At 36.0% G+C, this 21,896-nt stretch overlaps 3 protein-coding genes across 3 annotated transcripts; 1 reads left to right on the top strand and 2 right to left on the bottom strand.

Moving 5' to 3' along the window:
• Positions 1-7,291: 7,291 nt before the first annotated feature.
• On the top strand, positions 7,292-14,102 carry LOC123316225 (uncharacterized aarF domain-containing protein kinase 5). Its single transcript, XM_044902168.1, has 8 exons — positions 7,292-7,610; positions 7,669-8,029; positions 8,342-8,632; positions 8,682-8,847; positions 12,119-12,286; positions 12,335-12,512; positions 12,573-12,734; positions 13,917-14,102. Exons 1-8 carry the CDS (start codon positions 7,381-7,383, stop codon positions 14,017-14,019), a joined length of 1,659 nt encoding a protein of 552 aa, XP_044758103.1. The 5' UTR covers positions 7,292-7,380; the 3' UTR covers positions 14,020-14,102.
• Positions 14,103-18,642: 4,540 nt separating this feature from the next.
• Positions 18,643-19,745, bottom strand: LOC123316286. Its single transcript, XM_044902281.1, has one exon. The coding sequence runs from the start codon at positions 19,743-19,745 to the stop codon at positions 18,657-18,659; it is 1,089 nt and encodes a 362-aa protein (XP_044758216.1). The 3' UTR covers positions 18,643-18,656.
• LOC123316277 (m7GpppX diphosphatase) lies at positions 19,707-21,765 on the bottom strand. The gene is made up of 3 exons (XM_044902269.1): positions 21,300-21,765; positions 20,880-21,244; positions 19,707-20,032 (listed from the first exon to the last, which is right to left on the bottom strand). Exons 1-3 carry the CDS (start codon positions 21,736-21,738, stop codon positions 19,745-19,747), a joined length of 1,092 nt encoding a protein of 363 aa, XP_044758204.1. The 5' UTR covers positions 21,739-21,765; the 3' UTR covers positions 19,707-19,744.
• Between the last annotated feature and the right edge of the window lie 131 nt (positions 21,766-21,896).

The raw sequence follows: 21,896 nt of genomic DNA, 5'->3' as shown, positions 1-21,896 counted from the left end.
TCCATCAGGAAGTCCTAGGAGTTATCGATAAGTCAGAGATATCATCACTCTTCAGTAGCTCGAGTTCAATGTTATTGTTCTGTTAAGAATATTATTTCATCAAGTGGATATGAACACATGTTTTAATATTCCTCCTTTAATGACATATCATCAAAACCATACAAAATTTGATCTTCACTCAATTCTTCTGGCTCTTTTTCATTTGATATTTTTTATCTCATATACCAAGTGATATTTTTCATCTGACACGTGAATTGAAATTTTTAAATACGGGCCTGCAATTTGTTAAATTTTTGTGAGCAACTGGAAAATGCGAATAGTCACAATCCTGTGAAATATCAGAGAAAAAATTGTTATACATATTTATCGAAGATGAGAGTTCAAATTTTTAGCATTTTTCCATAAATCACCCTGTTTCTCTGGAACCAATATCCTAATCGTACATTTAATTCCCTAATGACTCTAATTCCGCATTCAGTTGGAGGTCCTCTATCTCCACTGAGCCGTTGACGTCCTTAACGTTTACGCATTGAAAAAAATTGTTAACTGGAATTGCCTGTAAATTGAAATCCTGTTATGTTACATAAAAACCACTTTTGTAACAGAAACTGGAAACATACTGTCAACCTAACATTTCAATTTCTGTTAAACTGGTGTATGTTATGTGAACTGGAAGAAATTAAGGGTTTGCAGGAACCAAAACTTTGGTATTCTCCACAATGGATTCCTGTTATAGGGTAACAATATTTTGTTGAGGCAGCTAGACTTAAATGTCATCATTACATCATTCATAGAAGTAATAACAAAGCGTTCTGCTTTTGCGCTACACTTTTGTTAGAGAAACTGGAAACATACTGTCGACCTATCATTTCGATTTCTGTTAAACTGGATAGAGTATGTCGTGTGAACAGGAAGAAATGTAGGGTTTGCAGAAACCAAAACTTTGGTGTTCTCTATAATGGATTCCTGTTATAGGGAAATAATCTTTTTTTGATGCAGCTAGACTGAAATGTGATGATTACAGAAACTGTTGAGTTTATAGAAGGAATAATGAAACTTTCTGTTTTTGCGTTAGGAACGTGTTTGGGACCCTGGTTACTTGATATCGTTTCGCCTGTGAATTAATTTTAGTGCTGGGTTTTCTAGGATGATTTCAAAACTCGGATACTCGGAGAGCGAGCATTTCAAAAATCGATTATTCGAATAAAAATCCTTGTATGTGTTAATAAGTCGTTAAAAGTAATGAAGAACGAAGCCAATACCTACTACTAGTGTATGCACTTTGAAACTTTCACTGCAACAGTTGTTGACATTAACTGTATGACAGAATGTGAGTATACAATAATAGACTTATTCATTTTTTTTTTTTGATCATTTATAGTCTTGAATGGCTTTAGATGATCACCATATTTCATTCTTTTTTCTAGCTAGCAAAGAGCAAATGAGCATAGCCCTCTTTATGGAAATTACATTATTGCTGAATTTGAGCCACAAGCAGAAGGGGAAGAAAGGTTAGTCATAGAGGCCATCTAGGATACAGGCAGCTGAGAGCTTCATAACTCACTTCAAGTCCACTACCGTAATTGAAGAACGTCGAGAAAAAATGACAGATTGGAAAAACCATTTACATTCATCAGCCATTTATAATAATCACGGGAAATGAGCACAAAAAAATTACCAATTATGTAACTGTCGATCAATTTTTCTACAAACGTTCCTTTTTTATTCATTTTGAAAGCACCGATATTTCTTTCAACTCCACCCTGCACCACTTCACACCCCCAGACAACGTGATATGTATAGATTTACATTTACTTATAGTAATAATAATAATAAATATTTTATGAAAAATGGCTTATTTTTATTTTTGCCCGATTGAGTGTTTTTATTGCCCATGAAAAATATGCTAAATTCAATATTATGTGTTTTATAAAATAACAACAAATTCCAGGGAATTAAACAAAAAGTAGGTTAAATTGAAGAGGAAAGTCCTGGTTCATATAACAATTATTTCCTTTAAAATTCAAAAGAACAAACAAAGAAGTCATAAAAGTCAAGCATAACTACATATTCTAGTGTAATCTGAGCTTTCATTGCTATATTATACATAACTGGAATATTTTGTTGTATAAAACAAATAATACTGTGCATTCAGTTCAGTAGGTACAAGAATTAATTCCTGTACTTTGTAGAAGAATGAATTCCTGAATATGCAAAAATTGATTTACATTGTAACAGGAATTGTTCATCCTACAGGAATTGAGGTAGGTACTGTAACCGTTTAATGAACATAACAGGAAATTACTGCTGTGCCTATTTATATTAGAATTTCCTGTTCTCTTTACCCTATTTTTGTAATTATTACAAGATTATTTTTCTGAGTGCGACCCCTTGGGGGTGGGCAAAATTTGGTGATACATGAACTACAACTTTTTAACCATATACGTCGTGTGTAACACGACATGGAGGAAAATGAACGGCTCATTACGTTCGTCTTTCATACCGTCTGTTCCGATATTCCTCAACAGTACTGTCAGTATTTCAGAGACGATGCCTATTGGCCCAGTCGTTCGAGTTCTATTGTTATTCGATTGCGCCCATTGCGGGCCAGTAAAACCAGCAATATCGGAACAGGCCCTTCGAGAAACTAATAATGCCATCAACTGCATTTTTCTATCTTCTTTTTTTCGAGTTATAGGCCAAAATTGAAATTTGGGCGATTTCAACTTCAGTCATTATCTGCGTTTCTATTTGTGACAGCAATCCAGTGGCGTACTATGATTTTTTTCCAACAGTTTTATTTGCTGAGCTATAACATAGCTTTCTCTTATGAAAACAGTGGTTTAAAATGAAAAGGAAGAATCTCCATTTTTTTTCCTTTCAAAAATATATCATGCATCGCCCTCAGTCTTTCTAAGGCATTTTAAACTACTATTTTCATACGAAAAAACACATCTTTATGTTTTATAGCTCTGCAAATATACCTGTTGGAAAAAATCATAGTCATAGTACGCCACTGGATTGCTATAAAAAAAAGTCTGTATAATGTTTCCATTTCAACACACAAACAAAAACGGAGATTATAACCAAAGTTGAATTTTCAATGAGGTATCACCTATTCACATATGGCTAAAAAATGCGAGGATGTGGATATATCAAAGAATTTTGCGGCATTTAAGCTCAGTAAAAAGATTAATCGTTCCGCCAGCCCGGTCACGAATCCAATAAGCAAAAGAGGTGTTTTAAGGGTCGGAGTTATGCTTAGGATATTCAATAAAAAAATACCGATTTCCTTAGCATTTAGTTGAAGGGTTTGTTCGGGATTGAATCAGTAATTAAGTATTATGCACTTATTTTTTCTAACATCACCGCGCCCCTGGAAGAAGAGCAAAATCCCTTGCAAATTGTGTGAAAACCTTCTTCACTCCGGTCACAGAGTCTAAGCGACATTGGCCTAAACTTCAAGCTTGTATCCCCAAGTCCACAGATTACTCTGTTCCTCCCTCGTTGAGTATACACCACAGAACACTAATACTAGTCACCAAGGAGATATATCTCCTTATTCTCCTTGCTAGTTGCTACACACTACCACCAAAGAGGTTGCTAGCCTACCGCTACACAATCAGCTTTCGGTGCCCTTTGACTATACTTCCGGCTTCCGGCTCACACATCAATGAATTACAAGATAGGTGATATTTAGTTACATAGTTACAATGACAGTGCGTAATAATCTGATGCATCCTCTCCAAAGCGACCTGTTTTGGATTACTGTTGATTATTGGGGTTTGTCCAGCGCCTCCAGTGCTAATTAGGTTTTTGCAAAAGAAGTGCTCTCAAAACCTTAACTTTATTGAAGAATGATCACGCCTAAACGGGGAGGCAATGAATAAAATAATAAGGATAAATTCAGATGCATACCACCCGACGATATGAATATCGACAAGTGTTACGATCTGAATTGAGCTAGCCAATTTGCCATCGTCAAGGCCCCAAATGGAGTACGTCCCACCGAAGAAAAGCAGATGCTGACCATGGTTTCGGCCTCATTTGGCCTCATCAGAGCAACATAGCATTTTTCAAAAAAGAATCAATTCCAAACGTTCTCCACCGTGGAAAAATGCTATGTTGCTCTGATGAGGCCAAATGAGGCCGAAACCATGGTCAGCATCTGCTTTTCTTCGGTGGGACGTACTCCATTTGGGGCCTTGACGATGGCAAATTGGCTAGCTCAATTCAGATCGTAACACTTGTCGATATTCATATCGTCGGGTGGTATGCATCTGAATTTATCCTTATTACCTTAACTTTATGTTAACGCAACTTTATCAACCAAAATATAAATCATAATAATCATATTTGCCAACGAGCAACAATTTTATTCTATTCACGCAGGTAGCATAGATTGCTTGACTTCTGGAGGCGATGAAAGCGTTTTTGGTATAATCTTGTCGATTCAATGGCAGGCGGACGAGCCTTATCTTGGGAAAGAATTGATATTTTTCTTTTGACCAATAGCAGGAACATACGCTCATCAGTTCTCTGCAGTTATCATTTCACCCGGATTCAGGAAGCTCCCCGATTTATGAGACTGTCGCTTCCTATCAAATAGTTAAAGCATAACCTTCCTTTGTTGCAACTTGTAATAATGCACTACGTATCTTGATCAATAGAAGAGCGGCTTTCCACTGGTCATGGGGTGATTATTTTTAAGATGTTAAACACACAAATTGAATGCCCTCGAAAGAGGAAAAATGTGGATTCGGCCCGTCGCACGAAGGACAGGTCTTGAAGTTGATATTATTTCTGGGAAGAAAGTTTAAATGAAACTCATGAAAAAATTTAACAAATAAATCTATTGGCAAAATAAAATTAGAACTTCTCTACAAATACGTACTCGGTCGAAGACGACCAACAAAAATCTTCAATTTCTTAAACTTTAACTATACAAATGAGCACAAAACAATAAACCATATTTTTCGTAACAAAAATCTTGGGTTAAAATTCAACGTCGCAACTTATCGCGCAATAATAAATCAATACTTAATCAATGAATTATAGAGGAGCTTTCAGGACTCTGGACAAACAAAAATTGGAACTTTCTACCTTTTTCTGCGACTGATGAAGAACTTTTCGACACCAGACTTTACCCGCACAAATCGGTGAATTCTTTACACTCAACCGAACTTCCCGCACTTTTCCGTCGCAAACGTTTAACGCTTTAAGTTTCCCTATCCAAAATTCCAACACAATTCTATATATGGTCTTACTACAAATCAAAAATAAACGATCACTCCTCGAATACTACTTTACTGATTCCCGATAAAACTGACATTAGCTCCAAATTATTTCCGTTCTCTACCTATTTCCCGATATTCTGTTTCTACTTGAACAAAACCAACAAAAACAAAGGACTGGACATTTCTTTATACGCAACTTTTCCAAATTTATGAGCCGACCGAGTCTCCGATTCTATACTCCGTGATCTACCTATACTTTTCTCTTACTTCGTGCAAACCTATTTATTCTAAATCCTTTTTCTCTTTCTTTAATGACTGACTCTACAAAAGACTTATAATTTCTCTACTATTCCGTACCGACTCGAAGGGGTATATTTTTTCGATATTTTACAGATCACGTCCCCGGACCGACTTAAAGGTGTATTCTTTTTTGATCACTTTCCTCGGACGGACTGACTAACTTTTCCGAGGTACTTTTGCCCCCGGTCTTTCTCTCCCTCGCTATGGGTGTTACCAAAACGACCCAAAATCGAAATCATTGGACGATCATTTTTGCTGAGTTGAAAAATCAGCGTTCCCAAGCTTGGCGGTTACAAGAAAATTTCGGCTACTTCGAATTCTGCGAACTGATTTCCTCTCAGGGTCTCCACACTAATAAATCTCCTTAATCAACATTGCTGACCATTTTCGCTTGTTCCGAAGTCCCTATCACCGGATATTGAAATCAATTACAGATCTCCTTACTGAGTGTCATGAAAAACATTTTCAACTCTTATCGGTCAGGTTATTATTTAAATTCCCGCGATTTAATACTGTCTGATCTCAAGCACCTCAATGTATTATATTTCCGGATAATAAACGCCTTTGCAGCTCTGCTGCAACAATGTATGAAGGTTCTAGCTATACACCGTTAAAATTATCTCAAATTAATTCGGAATCTCGTATTCCGATTTATTTCAAACTCTTTCCGATAGAAAACAAGCTTCCTCTTTTGTTTCCATTTCTAAACTGTTCGCTGGATGGCTGGCTGGGAAATAGCAAAATGGCTATTGAAGAGAGTTGTCCCCTCTTCTCTTGCCAGCTAATCTAGCATTTCAAAACCATGCAGAAGGTTGACCTGATTATTTATTACTCCGAGTGTTTTGAGAGACATCTTGCACTCCTAGGCTAACTTTGACTGGGGAGTCAAGAGAGTAGGACCAAAAAGGACCAAAGAGTCCCTTTTTGGTAGGACTGTTCTGCTGTCAGATACTATGCATATAATTATATCCCTCTATACTCCGTTAGTTGCGTTTCGCAAAATTCTAAATATCAAATATACATTCCCTTTATGTTTTTGGTTGCCGCCTGGAACTTTGACTAGTCTGACTAATAGAAACTAGAAGCCCATTATTGATATGGCTAGGTGGATTTTGAGCAGGCGTAACCTATTCCCAACCCCAACTACTCCATCCTCGGTTTTCAAACCATCACTCATCACTCTCATTAGTGTAAAGGCAAAGGCGGAAAACTACTAAACTAATCAAGGTCCGATCAACGGACAGTACTTGTCAAGTACTGTTGTGTTGACGAATTAAAAAAATCGTGTACGACAAATAGGGAACCATATTAGAAGACTCGGAATTAGTTCCATAGTCCATTCTTAGATTATGATTCGTCGAATAAAGAAGAAGGGATTTTGGATTATATTTTCGAAATTTTGTTTATTTTGCATTCTTCCCTGAAATATTAACAATTATTTTTTTTTTGCTTAGAAGATACTTTTGTTGTTGATACTTGAAAAAGATTGAAAAGCAAATCCAGTTCGGATTATTTCGATCAAAGATTATACAGATTACCTATATCCTATATCTTTTATAACAATGATAACGATGTTTTACCAAAAAATATAACTATATAAATCTTTGATTTTACCTAAATCAGCAATCAGCTGTTTTTGACATAAATGTGAACATCTGATTTTGAATGAAATCAGCTGTTTATGACATAAGAGTAAACAGCTGATTTTGATTTTTGGATAAAGGTGGAAAGAGCAAAGTGACTATCCAACTATCCACTAGCATAGCATTGCGGTTTCACTGGTATTATATTATAATCATTTTATTTGTATTTATGACAAAATAGAGTTTGAAAATATTTTTATATGATGACAATGCGTAGAGTCCATAGCACATTTGTTAATATTATTCGAAAACGTTTTTTCGCTGCAAAACTGTATAATGAAACATTCAAAAGGAAAATGTTCAAGCCCCATGTGTTCAAAGGTGCAATTTGTGTAGCATCAGGTGCTACTTTGATGAGTTTTGTACCAACAAATTTGAGTAAAGATTGTGATGCAGTAGCGAGTGTTTATGGGATACTTCGCTTCTTCAGGTAAGTACATTCACCATAATTTAGATGGACTTCTATTAATATTACTTTTATTGCACAGATCGTTATCTATTGGCCTGCGGATATCCATTGATTATTATTTCTCAATGTTGGGTTTGAGTGAGAACGAGCCAAATTACCACATCATGATGAGCAGGATTCATTTAAGAGCAGCAAATTCCATTCTTGATGGTTGTTTACAGAATGGTGGATCTTATATAAAATTAGGACAAGGTTTAGTTGCTATGAGCCATATTTTACCAAAAGAATATATATCTACGCTCAAAGTTTTACAAGATAAATGTCTGGTAAGAGGCAGTGACGAAATAGAAAAAATTTTCCAAGAAGATTTTGACAAAAGCACCTGTGATTTATTTAAGAAATTTGACCCGATACCTATTGCTGCTGCTAGTTTAGCTCAGGTTAGTTCATTTTACAATCTGAAATATGAATGCTCATTTTTTATGGAATTTCATCAGAAAATGCTGTAATTAAAATGGTATGATGAAAAATAAATTTGGAAAAGGGCAGTACTCAGAGAGAAATTTATTGAATTACATGTAAGTTTCTGCAATTCTTAGAATATTTCGCATTGAAATTATTTGTAGAAACCTAGAGATAAATCTTTTAATTCATTGAGCACGTATAACTAAAAACAGAAAATCAGAAAATGTATTGGTAATCAGAATAGAGGTCAAAAGCGTGCCAGTTAAGTTGAGATTGTATACTTGCAGGTGTATAAAGCAGAAACACACAACAATGAATCAGTTGCTGTGAAAGTTCAGTATATAGACTTAAGGAAAAGGTTTCTCACAGACGTATCCACAGTGAAGTTTCTTCTGAATATAGCAGGCTGGATGCATCCTGATTTCAATTTCAGTTGGATTCTAGATGATTTGAAAGATACTCTCGAACAGGAATTGGATTTCATTAATGAAGGTGTTAATTCTGAAAAATGTGCCAATGATTTATCGCATTTGACCTATATCCATGTACCCAAGGTTTTTTGGGATTATTCAAGCAAGGTGATTTTTTAGACAATTTCTGTTCTTCCACTGAATTCAATTCTTTCAGAGAGTCTTGGTCACAGAATTCATCGAAGGTATCAAAATAAGCGAAATTGATAAATTAGAAAAAGAAAATTTATCATTGGCTGATATTGATAATAAGTTATTTGAGGCATTTGGGCATCAAATTTTTCAAACTGGGTTTGTTCATGCTGATCCACATTCCGGAAACAGTGAGTATAAATGAATACATACAGCATCCTGCCAATTAACGAAGTTGAATGGCTTTACTGTATTGGTGCTGGGATACCAGAGGACAGTGATATAGTAACGGAATTTTACTCTTATAGTGATGTGGCTGCATTGAATATCACATTTCAATTTGGACCCACGACGTCGAGGTAATTTGTGTTTGTGAGGTCACGTTTAATATGTGTTTGCGATTGCAACTAAAGTATTGTCCAAGAAAATATGGGTTGGATGATCTACAGCTCATCTTAGAATCGTGTCTACATTGACCATCAATGCTTCTATCATAGGTCATACAAGTTGTTTCCAAAAGTGAATTTTTTCACACACAAATAATTTCTCTAACAATTGCCTACTTAAAATATTCAAGATGGCGGAGCTATCATCCACGAAGTAGATTTATGTGATCAATTGTAATGATCTGATTTGTGACTTGTCCTATACATTGTTTGATGTCTAACAGGATCAATAAATTATTATGACTTAAGCCTTGCGGCTTTCACACTCCTCTCCAGAGGCAAATCCACTTATCCCAGATATCTCAGATATCAAAAGGATTAAGCTCTGTTGGAGCCCTTTCCAGGTTTTCGGGCTCGTGGTGGTGGTCGGGTTCGGGTCGCTCCTCGGCTCCCTGCTGTAGGTTGGATTCCTGCTCCACCCGCACTTCCTGTCGGAGCAGACGGTGTTCCTCTGAATTTCCCATGTACTTGCGTACAGTTCTCGCAGTTCCCAGCAGTACCGCCTTCTGCATGAGTCTATAGATATTTTCGTCCAGCTGAAGTTTCCTCAGGTTCTCTAGCAGTTTCTTCGGTATCAGGCCTGTAGATGATATGACAATAGGGATGGTCTTGACATCTTTCAGTTTCCACTGTCTCCTGGTTTGCTCCTCGAGATCTCTGTACTTTGAAATTTTTTCAGTGTGCCTATCTACAAGATTGTTATTATTTGGAATCGCCACATCGATGAATAGTGCTCTGTCCTCATCCTTATTGAGCAATATGAGTTCTGGTCTATTGTGGGTTATTTTCCGACCTGTGAGAACCGTGCGATCCCAGTATAGCTTGTGATGTTCATTCTCCAATACAGCATCCGGATGGTAATTGTAATAAGGAACCTTTTTCGAACTTAGAAGTTGGTGTTTTAGTGCCAATTCTTGGTGAAGAATCTTGGCAACGGCATCATGTTTATTTTTGTACTCCGTGCCCGCGAACTTCTGACATCCCCCGGTGATGTGCTGGATAGTTTCATGTGTCGCACAGCCATAACGACAGCTATCATCAGCCACTGAGGCATCCTTGGCGATATATTTCATGTAGTTCCTTGTTGGAATCACCTGATCCTGGATGGCGAGCATGAAGCCCTCTGTCTCAGGAAACAACCTTCCGGAAGTCAACCAGTAGTTCGACGCAGATATGTCGACGTAATCATGGTTGACCTCGTTCTGGTACCTCCCATGCAAAGGTTTGCCAATCAGTTTCCGCATTTTACTTTCTGCAGAGTGTTCGATGGTTTCCAAGTGGTCCCGCTGTAGCTTTAACGGTACAGAAGTATCAGCAACACAAACTACTTGATGGAGTTCTGATGAAGTAGCCTTGCTCAGAAAATATTTTCGAAGTCCTTCAATTTCCTGGGTGATACGGTTGGACAAATCAACAATTCCTCTACCCCCAAGATGTCGTGGCATATTATTATTATTATTATTACTATTGCGATTCCGTACAATTTCGAGAACAGGGCTGAACTCCGACTACTCCAGCCAACAATATCTGCGGTTCTGAACAATAAGATCTGATAAATCAGATTAGCACACCACACTATTTGAACTATTCGAACAGAAAGCAGTAAATTGTAATGTATTTTTTTACTTTTATTAATTTGTTGAAACATGCATTCACTCAAATAAGGAACTTAACATGGTGATCTACCGAAGTGATCTCAGGCACTCGAAGCTTCTTATTGATAGACGGTCCTCCCCTCTGAACATGACATTAAAACAATCCTGGCACTTGAGAGGAAACAGCTGAGTCGTCGGTAACTGTAGGAGTTACTGGCTACTCGTTCAATAAACATTTGAACGAAATGGGTCCTACTGATGGGTGAGCACTGATGACACTGTTGAACATTGTCTGCTCACTGCTGCATTTATATTAGCGAAATTTTCCTCGCGAAATAATTGCGTTTAGTGTAGACGCCCCCCTCACCACTAGTAATCAGAGCAGAACGTTTAAGTGGATATCTTCAATGTATTCAGATTTTAAGAAATACCAAGTGAAAACTGCAATAACTATCGTCAAAGCTATAATATGAATATCACCTCAATTTATTGTATGTCAGAAGTTCAGGGAAACCCTCAGGTCCTCAGGAAACCCTGTTGAACTGAAAAATAATTTGAGTCCAGATTGTTTATAAGTATAAGTTATTCCAAAAAACCAATATATCAATATGACAGATCGTCATCATCTTCCCAAGACTGACAAAATTGAACGATGACGGTGAACTTGATAAAATCAAGTGATTTATACATTTTCTTTCTGTTTCCCATGCCATATTGAGAAGCTTATTCAAAAATATGAAGCAAACAACGTTATTCTGAAAGAATTTTCCACCAAGCTGGATCCTTCAAATTGGACATCCCAACTAGAATTTTGAATGAAGTGTTAATTTCGAAGAAAGTACACAATATTCATGCCTACACATGAAGACATCAATCATACCTACATTCTGATTTTCAAGCAATTATACCTATGATATATATTTCATGTCATTTCTATGAAATTTATGTAACTTTCTTAGTTTTCTTTTTCGGGAAGAAATATATACATTAAAGAATACCATTCAAGTTTTTATTAGGATCTATTTCAGTAATCATTTTCAATTTTTTCAACTCTCAACTTGTCATTTTGAAAGTTTTGTATTGGTGTTTTTTGGTGAAACGCTTTATTTTGACCTGTTCTACCTTCTGTTGAAAAAAAGCCTGACCTTTAAATAAACCTTGTATAATATAGCTACATTTAATATAATTTGCAAGATTTGTTCATAATCATTCGTCGGAGTTGAAGGTGAGTTGTGTTGCTGTGACGAGGTCAAATAAGACGGAAACCAAAGTCAGCGTCTACTCTTTTTGTACGAAATTATATTTCTGTTAATACTTTGAGTGATAGCGGTTCTCTAGTTCGATTCAGACCGTAACACTTGCTGATATTCATATCAAAGGGTGTCATGTGTCGGAATTAAGTTCGTTTATTCCTGTTTCAGTTTTAGTGCGAAAAAAGAAAAATACCGCGGAATTAGTACTTTTGGACCATGGTCTGTACCAGCAGATATCTGATAAGGAGAGAAGAGCTCTAAGCCATATGTGGAAGGCAATGGTTTTGAACAATCATTCTGATATGAAGAAATATTCTGAAATGTTGGGAGTTGAAGGTTAGTTAAGTGATCATTTTTTATTTGGCTACTTTCAACTTCTTCTAGATTACCAAGTATTTGCTGAAATTTTGGCCCAAGCACCCCTGAAGACCAATAACTTCCGCTTGAAGCCAAAATTAACAGAGGATGATATGAGAGTTATAACAGATTTCGCTAGAAAAAGGTTTGACTCTATAATGAGTTGTTTGAAAAAAATGCCCTCAACTCTTCTTCTTGTCTTAAGGTGATGCCACACATATACAAGATATTTAATCGTGAGCTTTGCTAACTAATATTGTTGCAGGAATTTGAATACCATAAGAGCTATTTGTCATGACCACGGTAATCCGATAGACAGATACTCTGTCCTCGCAAGAGCGGCCATTAAATCAACACATGAATCTCACAATATATTGAAGAAAGTTGCCTTGGTTCCTCATTGGACATATTATGAATTTAAATTAATGTGAGTATCATTATTGCTATATATTATAAAAAAGGCTTAAACATCAAGAAGTAGAAAATAATGCTGGTCATATAATTATTATATATGTATTCATTAATAAAATTCAAATCTTGAATGATATAATAATTGAAAAATCAATTCAAAATTTGAATTATCATTGAACAACGACTACTTGAGCTGAGCTCAAGGTATTGAGTATTGAGAGGACTGCTCGTCAAAAGTTGGAGGAGACTGATGTTTTCCGAAGATACTGTAATGAATTTTGATTTATGTTCAATTCCGTCACGTCAATCTAGGATCAACTTAAATTTCGGTTTAATCCTGAACTGTACAACTGGGCCTTATTGCCTACTGGAAGTAATTCGACTGGCGGAGCGGAAGCCCCTGGGAAGACATAAACAGAGTGGAGAATCCTAGGGTTGTGCCTTCTTCCACAGAATTCCGTCCCCATTTTCCAATAACTGATATTCTTGGTTCTGACTGGCGAAAGAGTCTGGAACATCCGGGGCGCGTTCGAGATCAGATCCCATTTTTTTAACCACTCGTAAATGCGTGTAGGAGACTGTTTGCTATTTCCATCTATTGAACTGAACTTTTATTTGATTGATGCCAGTTTATATTCCTTTCAATTGGTGTATTTTATGATTGTGCGTTAGTGTGACTATTATGTTCCTTGTGTCGAGATATTGATTAAATTTGTGAACTCGGATGTTGACCTTCAATAGTTATCGCTAACACACTATGTAGGGATTAGATAATATCTTCGACTAGAAGCCACCAGGATAGGTTTGCTATTTACCCTATAAAGGAACTACGAGGAAAAGTCATTTTCTCGAAATATATGTACTTAATTAATTCAGTATCCTTAAATTTTGACGAGCAGTTTATTATTGTGGCTTTGCGAATTTCCAGTTTTATATGTCCAGCATTAGTGGAAATATGATTTAATTCATTCGATTTACCGTTCTCAAAACGGGTCGATAGAAGCCAAAGGCAAGAACTCTTGTGAATGCAACTTGATTCTGTTACCGTATTTCATCAATGTATGTTATGAATATAATTTCCTCAGAATATTATATAACCTGTACATATTCCAGGATGATTGTAATTATTCTTAGTGATATTTTGCTGAAAATAATCCTTTACATAAATAATAAAAAATGAGAATATTATCAATTTCAGGACCAATAGGTTCACTACGTGGTTGAAACAAGTGATTACTAAAATTTTAGTAAATATGGGATTAGTACCTGATATACACAAACTCATGAAGGATGTCATGTAAAAATGGATATTATTTTAAAAATGTTTGACATTTATGCTAAATGTTCAAAATTTATGATAATAGGTAATATATTATTCTATTTATGTGAATTTTCATCTGAAATAAATAAGAGTACCAGAAAATACTTGTCTTGGACTTTGAAACCGTTTTAATGGAATGAAGAACATAAGCCCTCCAGACATTTCAAGGGGAAGGAATTAAAGAAACCTTTCAAACAGATGATCTTTCCCCTACATTCAGCGGAAATAGACGATGGCGGATATTGAGTATCGACAAGAGGTGTTTCACTTTGCCGATTTACAAGGGAAGATCGAATGCATGGAATTTTAACCTTGAAGTGGGGAGACACTACGCGTCATCAGTCTACTCTGTAATCTGTGCCATCAGTACAATACAATAAATTGCGCTCCGCATAAAGTAAATCGCTCAGCATAAATTAAATACGGGTGTGTTCTCTGGCGCTCAGATTCACTGCAGTCAAACGAGAATCTGGGCGACCAATATCAAATTGGGACTTGCGAACAGAACGAACATTTGTTTTCGTTTTCGTCCCTGCCAGCAAACACAGAAAACACCCTTGATTTACTTTATGCCAGTAAACCACGAAATATTCAAGGGCATTTTAGCGCAACTAGCCAAAATGAATAGAGTGAATCCTCTTGTTGATACTCTTTGATATAACCGTAAAAGGCTCAATTTCTGCAAGTAACAACCTTTCTGTTTGGACAAATCTCAAAGTTCTGACGAATTCATTTGCCTTAAATTTGACGTGAAGATAGTTTTGAGTTAAAACTTCTAGAAAATCTTCAGTTTTAGGTAAAAGGGTGTAAAGCGTTGTTAAGAGTTTTTTCATATTGAATTGATTTGGACGGTACTTAATAAAAATCCATAATTGAACAAAAAACGGAATTTTTACTAATATGGGTAGTTCAACCACGATATGTTTACAACAATCACGTACCTGACGATGCTATTTGTGGTAGCAAAACAGGTGACGTGGCTTAACAACTCATGTAAGTGAAAATCATAAACTTCTGCCTTTAGATCAGAGATTTTTGCGTCCCATTTAATGACCTATTAAAATACAGGGTGCTGAATGGAAAAAATAAACTTTCTGTGTTTAGCAGTCCTCTTATACAGGGTGAGTCTGTGACTCGTACAAATATTTCAACAGTAGATTCTTGAGGTCAAAAGAAACACTTCTTCCTAGACTATTTTTTCCGAATCGACTCGGGTTAAAAGATACAGGCAGTTAAAAAAACCATATAAAATGTTACTTTTAGTTCTATCTCACGGTTTTATCGAATGAAATTAATTTCGGAATATAGTTTTTCATTTATTTGATGAATCTTTTTCGATCACAAGATATCACTCAAGTCTTCCAGTTTTCTCCTTATGACCATTATTACGTACCATGAAAATACCAAAAATCCAAAGAACCCAACTCTTGAAACTAAGCCGGACGCCATCTAATGAATATTTGAACCTTTGAACGTTTTGTAAAATAAAATTATTCTTCATATTTTTCTCAAATAATGCACCGTTTTTGAGTAATTTGATATTCAAAAATCAAAATATCTGTGATATTTGGAAAATTGGGTACTTTGGCTCAATGCAACCCTGTTTAAAAGATCCACAAATGTGTAGTGTCCACAGATTACAGAGAGTAATCTGTAGTAGTATCATAGATTTACCCAATTCTTGAAACTAAGTTGGAGAGTATCTAATAAGTTGGAGCTATCTAATAAGTATTTGAACGTTTTGTAACATGTATTCTTCATATTTTCTCGCCGTTTTCTAGTTATTTGATGTTCTAAAATACCAAATATTCGGAAAATTGAGTACTTAGTTAGACTGAATGCATATTTAAAAGATCTACAGATGTGTAGTGTCATAGATTTAGCTTGTTATTCTGAAGGGAATTTTGTTTCTCCAAGGGTGGTATAGCTCATTATGAAAACTTAAAATGGCTACATAGGAATTAATTCAAAACTATCGTCTATTTTCACGTCTTTCGAAACTCCATAGAACGGCATGCGTTCTGAATTCGAAGACATTCTGCTCTACTCCAACCGTGTCCAGGGAGATGCTACTAGACCTCCCTCCCCTTCATATTCTTGTCCAGGGAGAGGCAAAACTAGCAACTCACAGGCTCTACCTCCACCACCTTATCGTAAATGAGCCTGACAAACTGATTTTCGTGCCCAATCAGCTCGTATCCCAATTGAAGGCGGACGAGGTGAAGGGCATGAAAACTGTTCAGATAATCCCTTGAACCAGCACGGACCGAACCTTTAGTTCTTTTATTCCAAGCAGGGACGAATGGCTCTGTCACAAGAAATTCTATTTACAAGGATCTTGTTGGTTTATTGATGGCTCCAGAACCAAACAGGGCTCTGGAGTCTGGAGCAGGAGTCTACAGTCGTAGACCGCTGACCGGCCAGTCAGCTCTGTGCCAGTCTGGGCAAGTCGGCGAGAGCATTTCAGGCGGAAATCTTGGCCATTGATTTATGCTTGACATGAGTTAGACGGGTAGCTCAATAAAAATCCTAACGGATAGCCAAGCCACCATTAAATCTCTTGCAGCTGACAAATGCAATTCGGCATAGGTATTCGAATGCAAATCTAAACTCTCCAAATTGGGAAGTCTCAACAGACTGCAACTGATTTGGGTACCTGGACACTCAGGCTTTAGAGGCAACGAATTATCGGATACTCTAGCCAGAGAAGGCGCAACATCAATGGCGGCTCTGCCATGAGAGCACATGAGCACGTGAACCCCCAAACAAAGTAACGTAAAATCAAATTTCCTCTCTTAACTAATCAATAAATTACCGTTCTCAAGTTACAATATTATTTCGTACTTATAGTATCTATTTATGAATAATACGAACATGACCCATCGACGAATACTTAGCAGTGCTTTTCTCTACTCTTGCCGTCCACATACGTCGGTCGCACGTGCGAACGAGTAGGAGGGGTTTACGACGAATTGCTAGACAATTTTTATGAGCGGGCGGAGGGGGATGTACGCCGTTTTAACTGAAGCAGGAGCACAACTTCGCTGTGCACAAACGGTGAAATCTATGGAGATCACGTTCGGACTATTTATCCCTCGACACGCGACGTAATTCATTAGGTGAAGTAGAAATTATACGTTCATTGTTTGCATTATGAATGCAACAAAATTTGCTGTGGAATTTTTAAAACAAAATTTTAATTCATTGAGTTATGAAGAAAAACTCCACATTAAAAAAAATGGTAGACGAAAATCTGAACGGCATTACTTTTTTGCGCAGACAAATTTGAACAGTATGAAAACCGTTTTCCAATGCAGCATTTAGATACAACAGTGGCGCATATCCATTTTTTGATAAAATTAGGTTGAAAACCGAATTAGAGATTATTTACAGAAGACCTGATTTCAGGAATCTTAGCGGTGCTCTCAATTTGTTGAAACTTATCATTAAAAATAACCTATAACTGATATATTCTGCCACTTTTTCCCTTCTCCAAATACTTGTGGCAATTCCGATGACGACAGCTGAAGTAGAAAGAAGTTTTTCAACATTGAAGAGAATTAAGACCTTTTCAAGAAGTTCGATGAATGAAGAAAGACTTACGGCACTAGCGATGCTATCTATAGAAAAAAAATTTATTGAAAATTTTAACGATGTGGTTATAGATAAGTTCGCTGCAAAGAAGGAAAGAAGAATGGATTTCATTTTCAAACACTGTACAGAATGGTGAACAATTATGTAAATTCGTGAACCTTTCTCATTCAATAAAATCATTGGATTTTTTAATTTTGTGAACCCCTGCCTCTTAGGCCCACGAGCCGCCACTGCGCAACATCAGCGCTTATTGGTCCGGAACCAACTATAGGAATTTCCAATTTCTTAATCAGGGAACGGAACAGTAGGAGAATAAGGCAGAAGGTCCTGGAATACTGGCGCAACCGTTCTGGATTGCGTCACTCGCACAGGGCCATTTCAGTACCTCCCAGTCCATACACCAGTCGTTGGCTAGGATTTTCTAGAACTAATCTGAAATCTATAATGGCGGTCTTTACGGGACATTATAGACTCAGAGCCCACCTAAACAAACTCAACATGCATCGTCAATGACCCTCACTGCAGACTCTGCCTAGAAAAGGACAAAACGATTGAGCACATCCTCTGTGACTGCCCGGCGGCAGACAGGGTCAGACTTAAGTCTTTGGTTCTCCTGAACCTAGAGGCACTCATGAATTACTTCCTTTCGGACATCATCTCCTTTTTGAGTATGATGGGACTAGAGGAGAGGTCTAGCTCTATAAGATTGCTTGGGTGCTACAATAGACCGCTTTGGTCGCGGTGGCAGGTTTGGTTGGTCCGACCAAGGCACCCAGCAATCAGTAAATTTTCATGTCGAGTTTGAGGTAAGTAAATCAATATTTGAAAAATTGGGTGCAAGGGAGTTCAAATCAACCGTAGTTGAAATTTTGCGGAAAATCCAAAAATGTAATAGAATGTGTCCCATTTAAAATAACAAAGTTTGCCCATTTTTTTGAAGGCATGTTTCTTCAAGCTGTCAATATCAACAGTGTCAACTTTACATAGGAAATGAACAAAAAATCATCAATTTAAAGAAAAATTTTAATCGTCTGGTATTAGCAAGTAGGAAATATACAATCCATTGGATTTACTGAAACTTTCAGGAAGTAATTTATGGTACTTATTTAGATTTTTCAAAGCATCAACCATCATTTGTTTCGAAACTGTCACACAAAATACGCCGTTATCGTTCATCCAACGATTTACAGTTTCGGCGTCATTTTCAAACTGATACAATACTTTGTAAACGCTATGCTCCTCCAAATCGGTCAATGCGTTTCCAAAGAAGATTTTCAAATTCTTCTCTAATATCCACACAAACAAATAGTCGTTGCCCTTTGGGGAACATTGCTCAAACAAAATTTTTGCACATCCCAAAAAATTTTGTTCCACAATGTCAGATATCGTGAGAAATACATCCTTGGTTGGCGTTGAATATTCCGCTTTATTTCCGGATACAAACTGGATATTGTGAAACCAAGACTTAACATAATTTTCAGTATTTAGACCTAGCCATAGTAAACATCTTTTGCAAACAATATTTTTCGATTTAACAACAACATTTTTCAAGTTATCTTGATGAATGTGAAAATAACAAGAAGAATAGAATAAATCACCCAATTTTGGATTCAAACAGGTCAAAGTTTTGTTTTCGTTTTCATGTTTATGGCAGAACCATTCACTAGGATCAATATGATTGCTTGGCAAGGGTAATATTCTTTCAAATTTTATACAATCATTGAAATTTTGTTGGCAGTTCACACACTGTATTTTATATTGAGATTCAGGCAACAATTTAATTACAGATTTCTTGGATACTGAAGAGGAAAGAGACTTCAAAAACTCACCATTACAACTTCCTAATTTCTTATCGATAGTATCTAAATTGCAGCGGAAATAAATATAGTTGCTGCCGTAAGTGAGACAGGATAAGGAATTCTCCAGAAATAAATAGTCACTTGGGCACTTGACGGAAAAAACCTGTGACTCGCTCACAAAATCGAATTTCCTTGAGAATAAGTTAATTTTATAAGATTGGGGATCCGTTCCTTTCCTCAAATTTATGAAGAAATTAACGGAAGACAGTCGAGGTCTGAGCTCAATTATTATATTATCCATAGGAGAATCCATTATTCTATCAATGGAATCTTTTCTAGTATTTTTTTTTCTTCTAATTTTTCAAACAATAAATCATTTTCCTTCACAATATAGGAAATAGTTGCCTTTTGGTAATACTCGGGCATCAGTTCTATATTATCAATGACACTTGATAACAAATGAGCTCTTTCGACTAATATACCAGGTGCTTCATGTCTCAAATAAGTGAAATGAACATGTAAATGATAGAATGAAGGTTGATAATGGAGATAAATCCTTAGTTGGCTCCGGTTCAGACCATATTTGTTAAATATAGCTTCCTGAAAATAAAACACCAATTCAAATTACAATAATCGTTATGGTTAAAGTGTGATTCATGCCCCCTCACAGATTTTGATAAAATTTTCATAGAATGTGTTATATGAAATTCAATGTTGTGCCCAACTCAGAATTTTTTGCCAATTTTTTCTTGGGAGCAGTAGGGGACATAAAATCCATTGGTACAAGTGCCAATCAAACCAAAGTTATAATTTCTGCAAATTTAATCAAAATACATGATACTTAATAATCCCATAAAATGTTAAATTTTTACTGTTCCATGCTTAAATACCCTAAGCTTGTTCGTTTCATTATTGTCTACAAATGAAATTTTCATGTAATAAATTTCTTCTTGATCAGGGAATCAACGCTTGATTGACGAATAAATGTTAATTTGTTTTCAATCAATAATTCAGTCATGATCATTCAGAATATAATTCTCGCATCAAATTATGATGTTCGTACGTCCGTTTAATTATTCTCAATTACTACTTCTTCAATATATTCAGAAACAAAAAGGTTTCAGAGAATTCGTTTCAAAAATCGAGTGAGTGACAAATCGTTGATTGGACAGTCAGAGTTTAATGAAACCCGCTGTAAGACCATGATCCTAACCTTAAAATTATTGAATTCTACTTTCATCCAAAATCTCCAATATTTCATTGGAAATTACAATGAACAAAAATTTAAATATCTTAATGCATTCAAAAAAATACAGCTGCCAAATGATGATTATCTGCAATTTCAAACTAATACCATTCTTATTCCCGATGAAGAGTTCTGATCATAAAAAATAATCGACAAAATCTGTGATGAAGCATAAATTGCACTGGAGGCATTTTCACTCACAATTCCTTTATTGTATATATTTTTCAGAAGAGGTAAATGCTCGGACTTTAAATCCCTTAAAGATTTGATAGATGATTTACGGCATATAGCCAATAAATATAAAGAATTCACTTGACCGCCCCACTTTAAATCTGGTAACAATACAAATCCTATCTCTGGATCAGGATCTTCAAATACAATTCTTTCTGTTTCCGCCTTATGATCTAATATGTTCTGAATCCACTGCAGACTGAATTGATCTTTCAGTAAAGGTAGAACTATTTCATTATAAACTTCTGGAGTTTCATTCAACATGTATAAATTATGTGAGGAATATTTCTTAATATGTTTCTCAGTAGCTGGATGAATTATAGTTACATCAATTCCTAAAAAAAAATTTATGATCTACCAAATCAACTTTCCACCTTATTATTAACATACCATTGAATTCTGGTTTAGGAAAAAACGTGAAGTTTCCATAACTATCATTTTCAAATGTAATTTTTGTATTTCCTTCACTAAAGTAGGATGTTTCTTTAAAAAGTTTTTCACCAAAGGTTGCCTGTGATAGTATTACAATAGCATCACCTTCAACATCTGCAAAGTTTCCTTTCAAACATATTGATTTACGAAGTGTATTGTTACTCAACACTTTTTCAAATTTGAATGTAGCTAAATTTTTGGAATGCTGTTCTCCACTTATGGTTGAGTTTTTAGCTGCGACATTATTCTCAGCAAAACTTGACTGCTCTACTTCGGAAATATTAGTATTTTTTAATTCAGCAATATTATTCTCGTCGATTATGGTGGAAATGGAGGAATTTTTGGATACCTTGAGTTCATCATCTAGTTTTAAAATTTTCGAAGGAGGAGAAGCCATTGCAAAATGATCACAGACGTATAATCTATCTATTACATTCTATGGTCACCATAAAAAATCGCGAACACAGAACAAACTGTATGTTTTCCTTGTATCTTCTTGTGCTTCTCTGATGTTTTCTTCAGTTCAAAGAACCAGAAAAAGAACATTCAGTGATC

Source organism: Coccinella septempunctata, chromosome 1, assembly GCF_907165205.1.
Source record: "Coccinella septempunctata chromosome 1, icCocSept1.1, whole genome shotgun sequence".
Classification (NCBI taxonomy): Eukaryota; Metazoa; Arthropoda; class Insecta; order Coleoptera; family Coccinellidae; genus Coccinella; species Coccinella septempunctata.
Note: the sequence above shows the minus strand (reverse complement) of the source record. Positions and strands in the feature narration are given on the sequence as shown.

What these genes read in the sequence shown, in the direction of transcription:
- LOC123316225 (XM_044902168.1), top strand. Translation starts at nt 7,381, where the DNA reads ATGATGACAATGCGTAGAGTCCATAGCACATTTGTTAATATTATTCGA. An exon ending in TGAAATGTTGGGAGTTGAAG is followed by an intron (nt 12,287 to 12,334) that starts GTTAGTTAAGTG and finishes AACTTCTTCTAG; the next exon opens with ATTACCAAGTATTTGCTGAA. An exon ending in TATTATGAATTTAAATTAAT is followed by an intron (nt 12,735 to 13,916) that starts GTGAGTATCATT and finishes TATCAATTTCAG; the next exon opens with GACCAATAGGTTCACTACGT.
- LOC123316286 (XM_044902281.1), bottom strand. Translation starts at nt 19,745, where the DNA reads ATGGATTCTCCTATGGATAATATAATAATTGAGCTCAGACCTCGACTG.
- LOC123316277 (XM_044902269.1), bottom strand. Translation starts at nt 21,738, where the DNA reads ATGGCTTCTCCTCCTTCGAAAATTTTAAAACTAGATGATGAACTCAAG. An exon ending in TCCTAAACCAGAATTCAATG is followed by an intron (nt 21,245 to 21,299) that starts GTATGTTAATAA and finishes ATTTTTTTTTAG; the next exon opens with GAATTGATGTAACTATAATT. An exon ending in ATATATACAATAAAGGAATT is followed by an intron (nt 20,033 to 20,879) that starts GTGAGTGAAAAT and finishes TTTTATTTTCAG; the next exon opens with GAAGCTATATTTAACAAATA.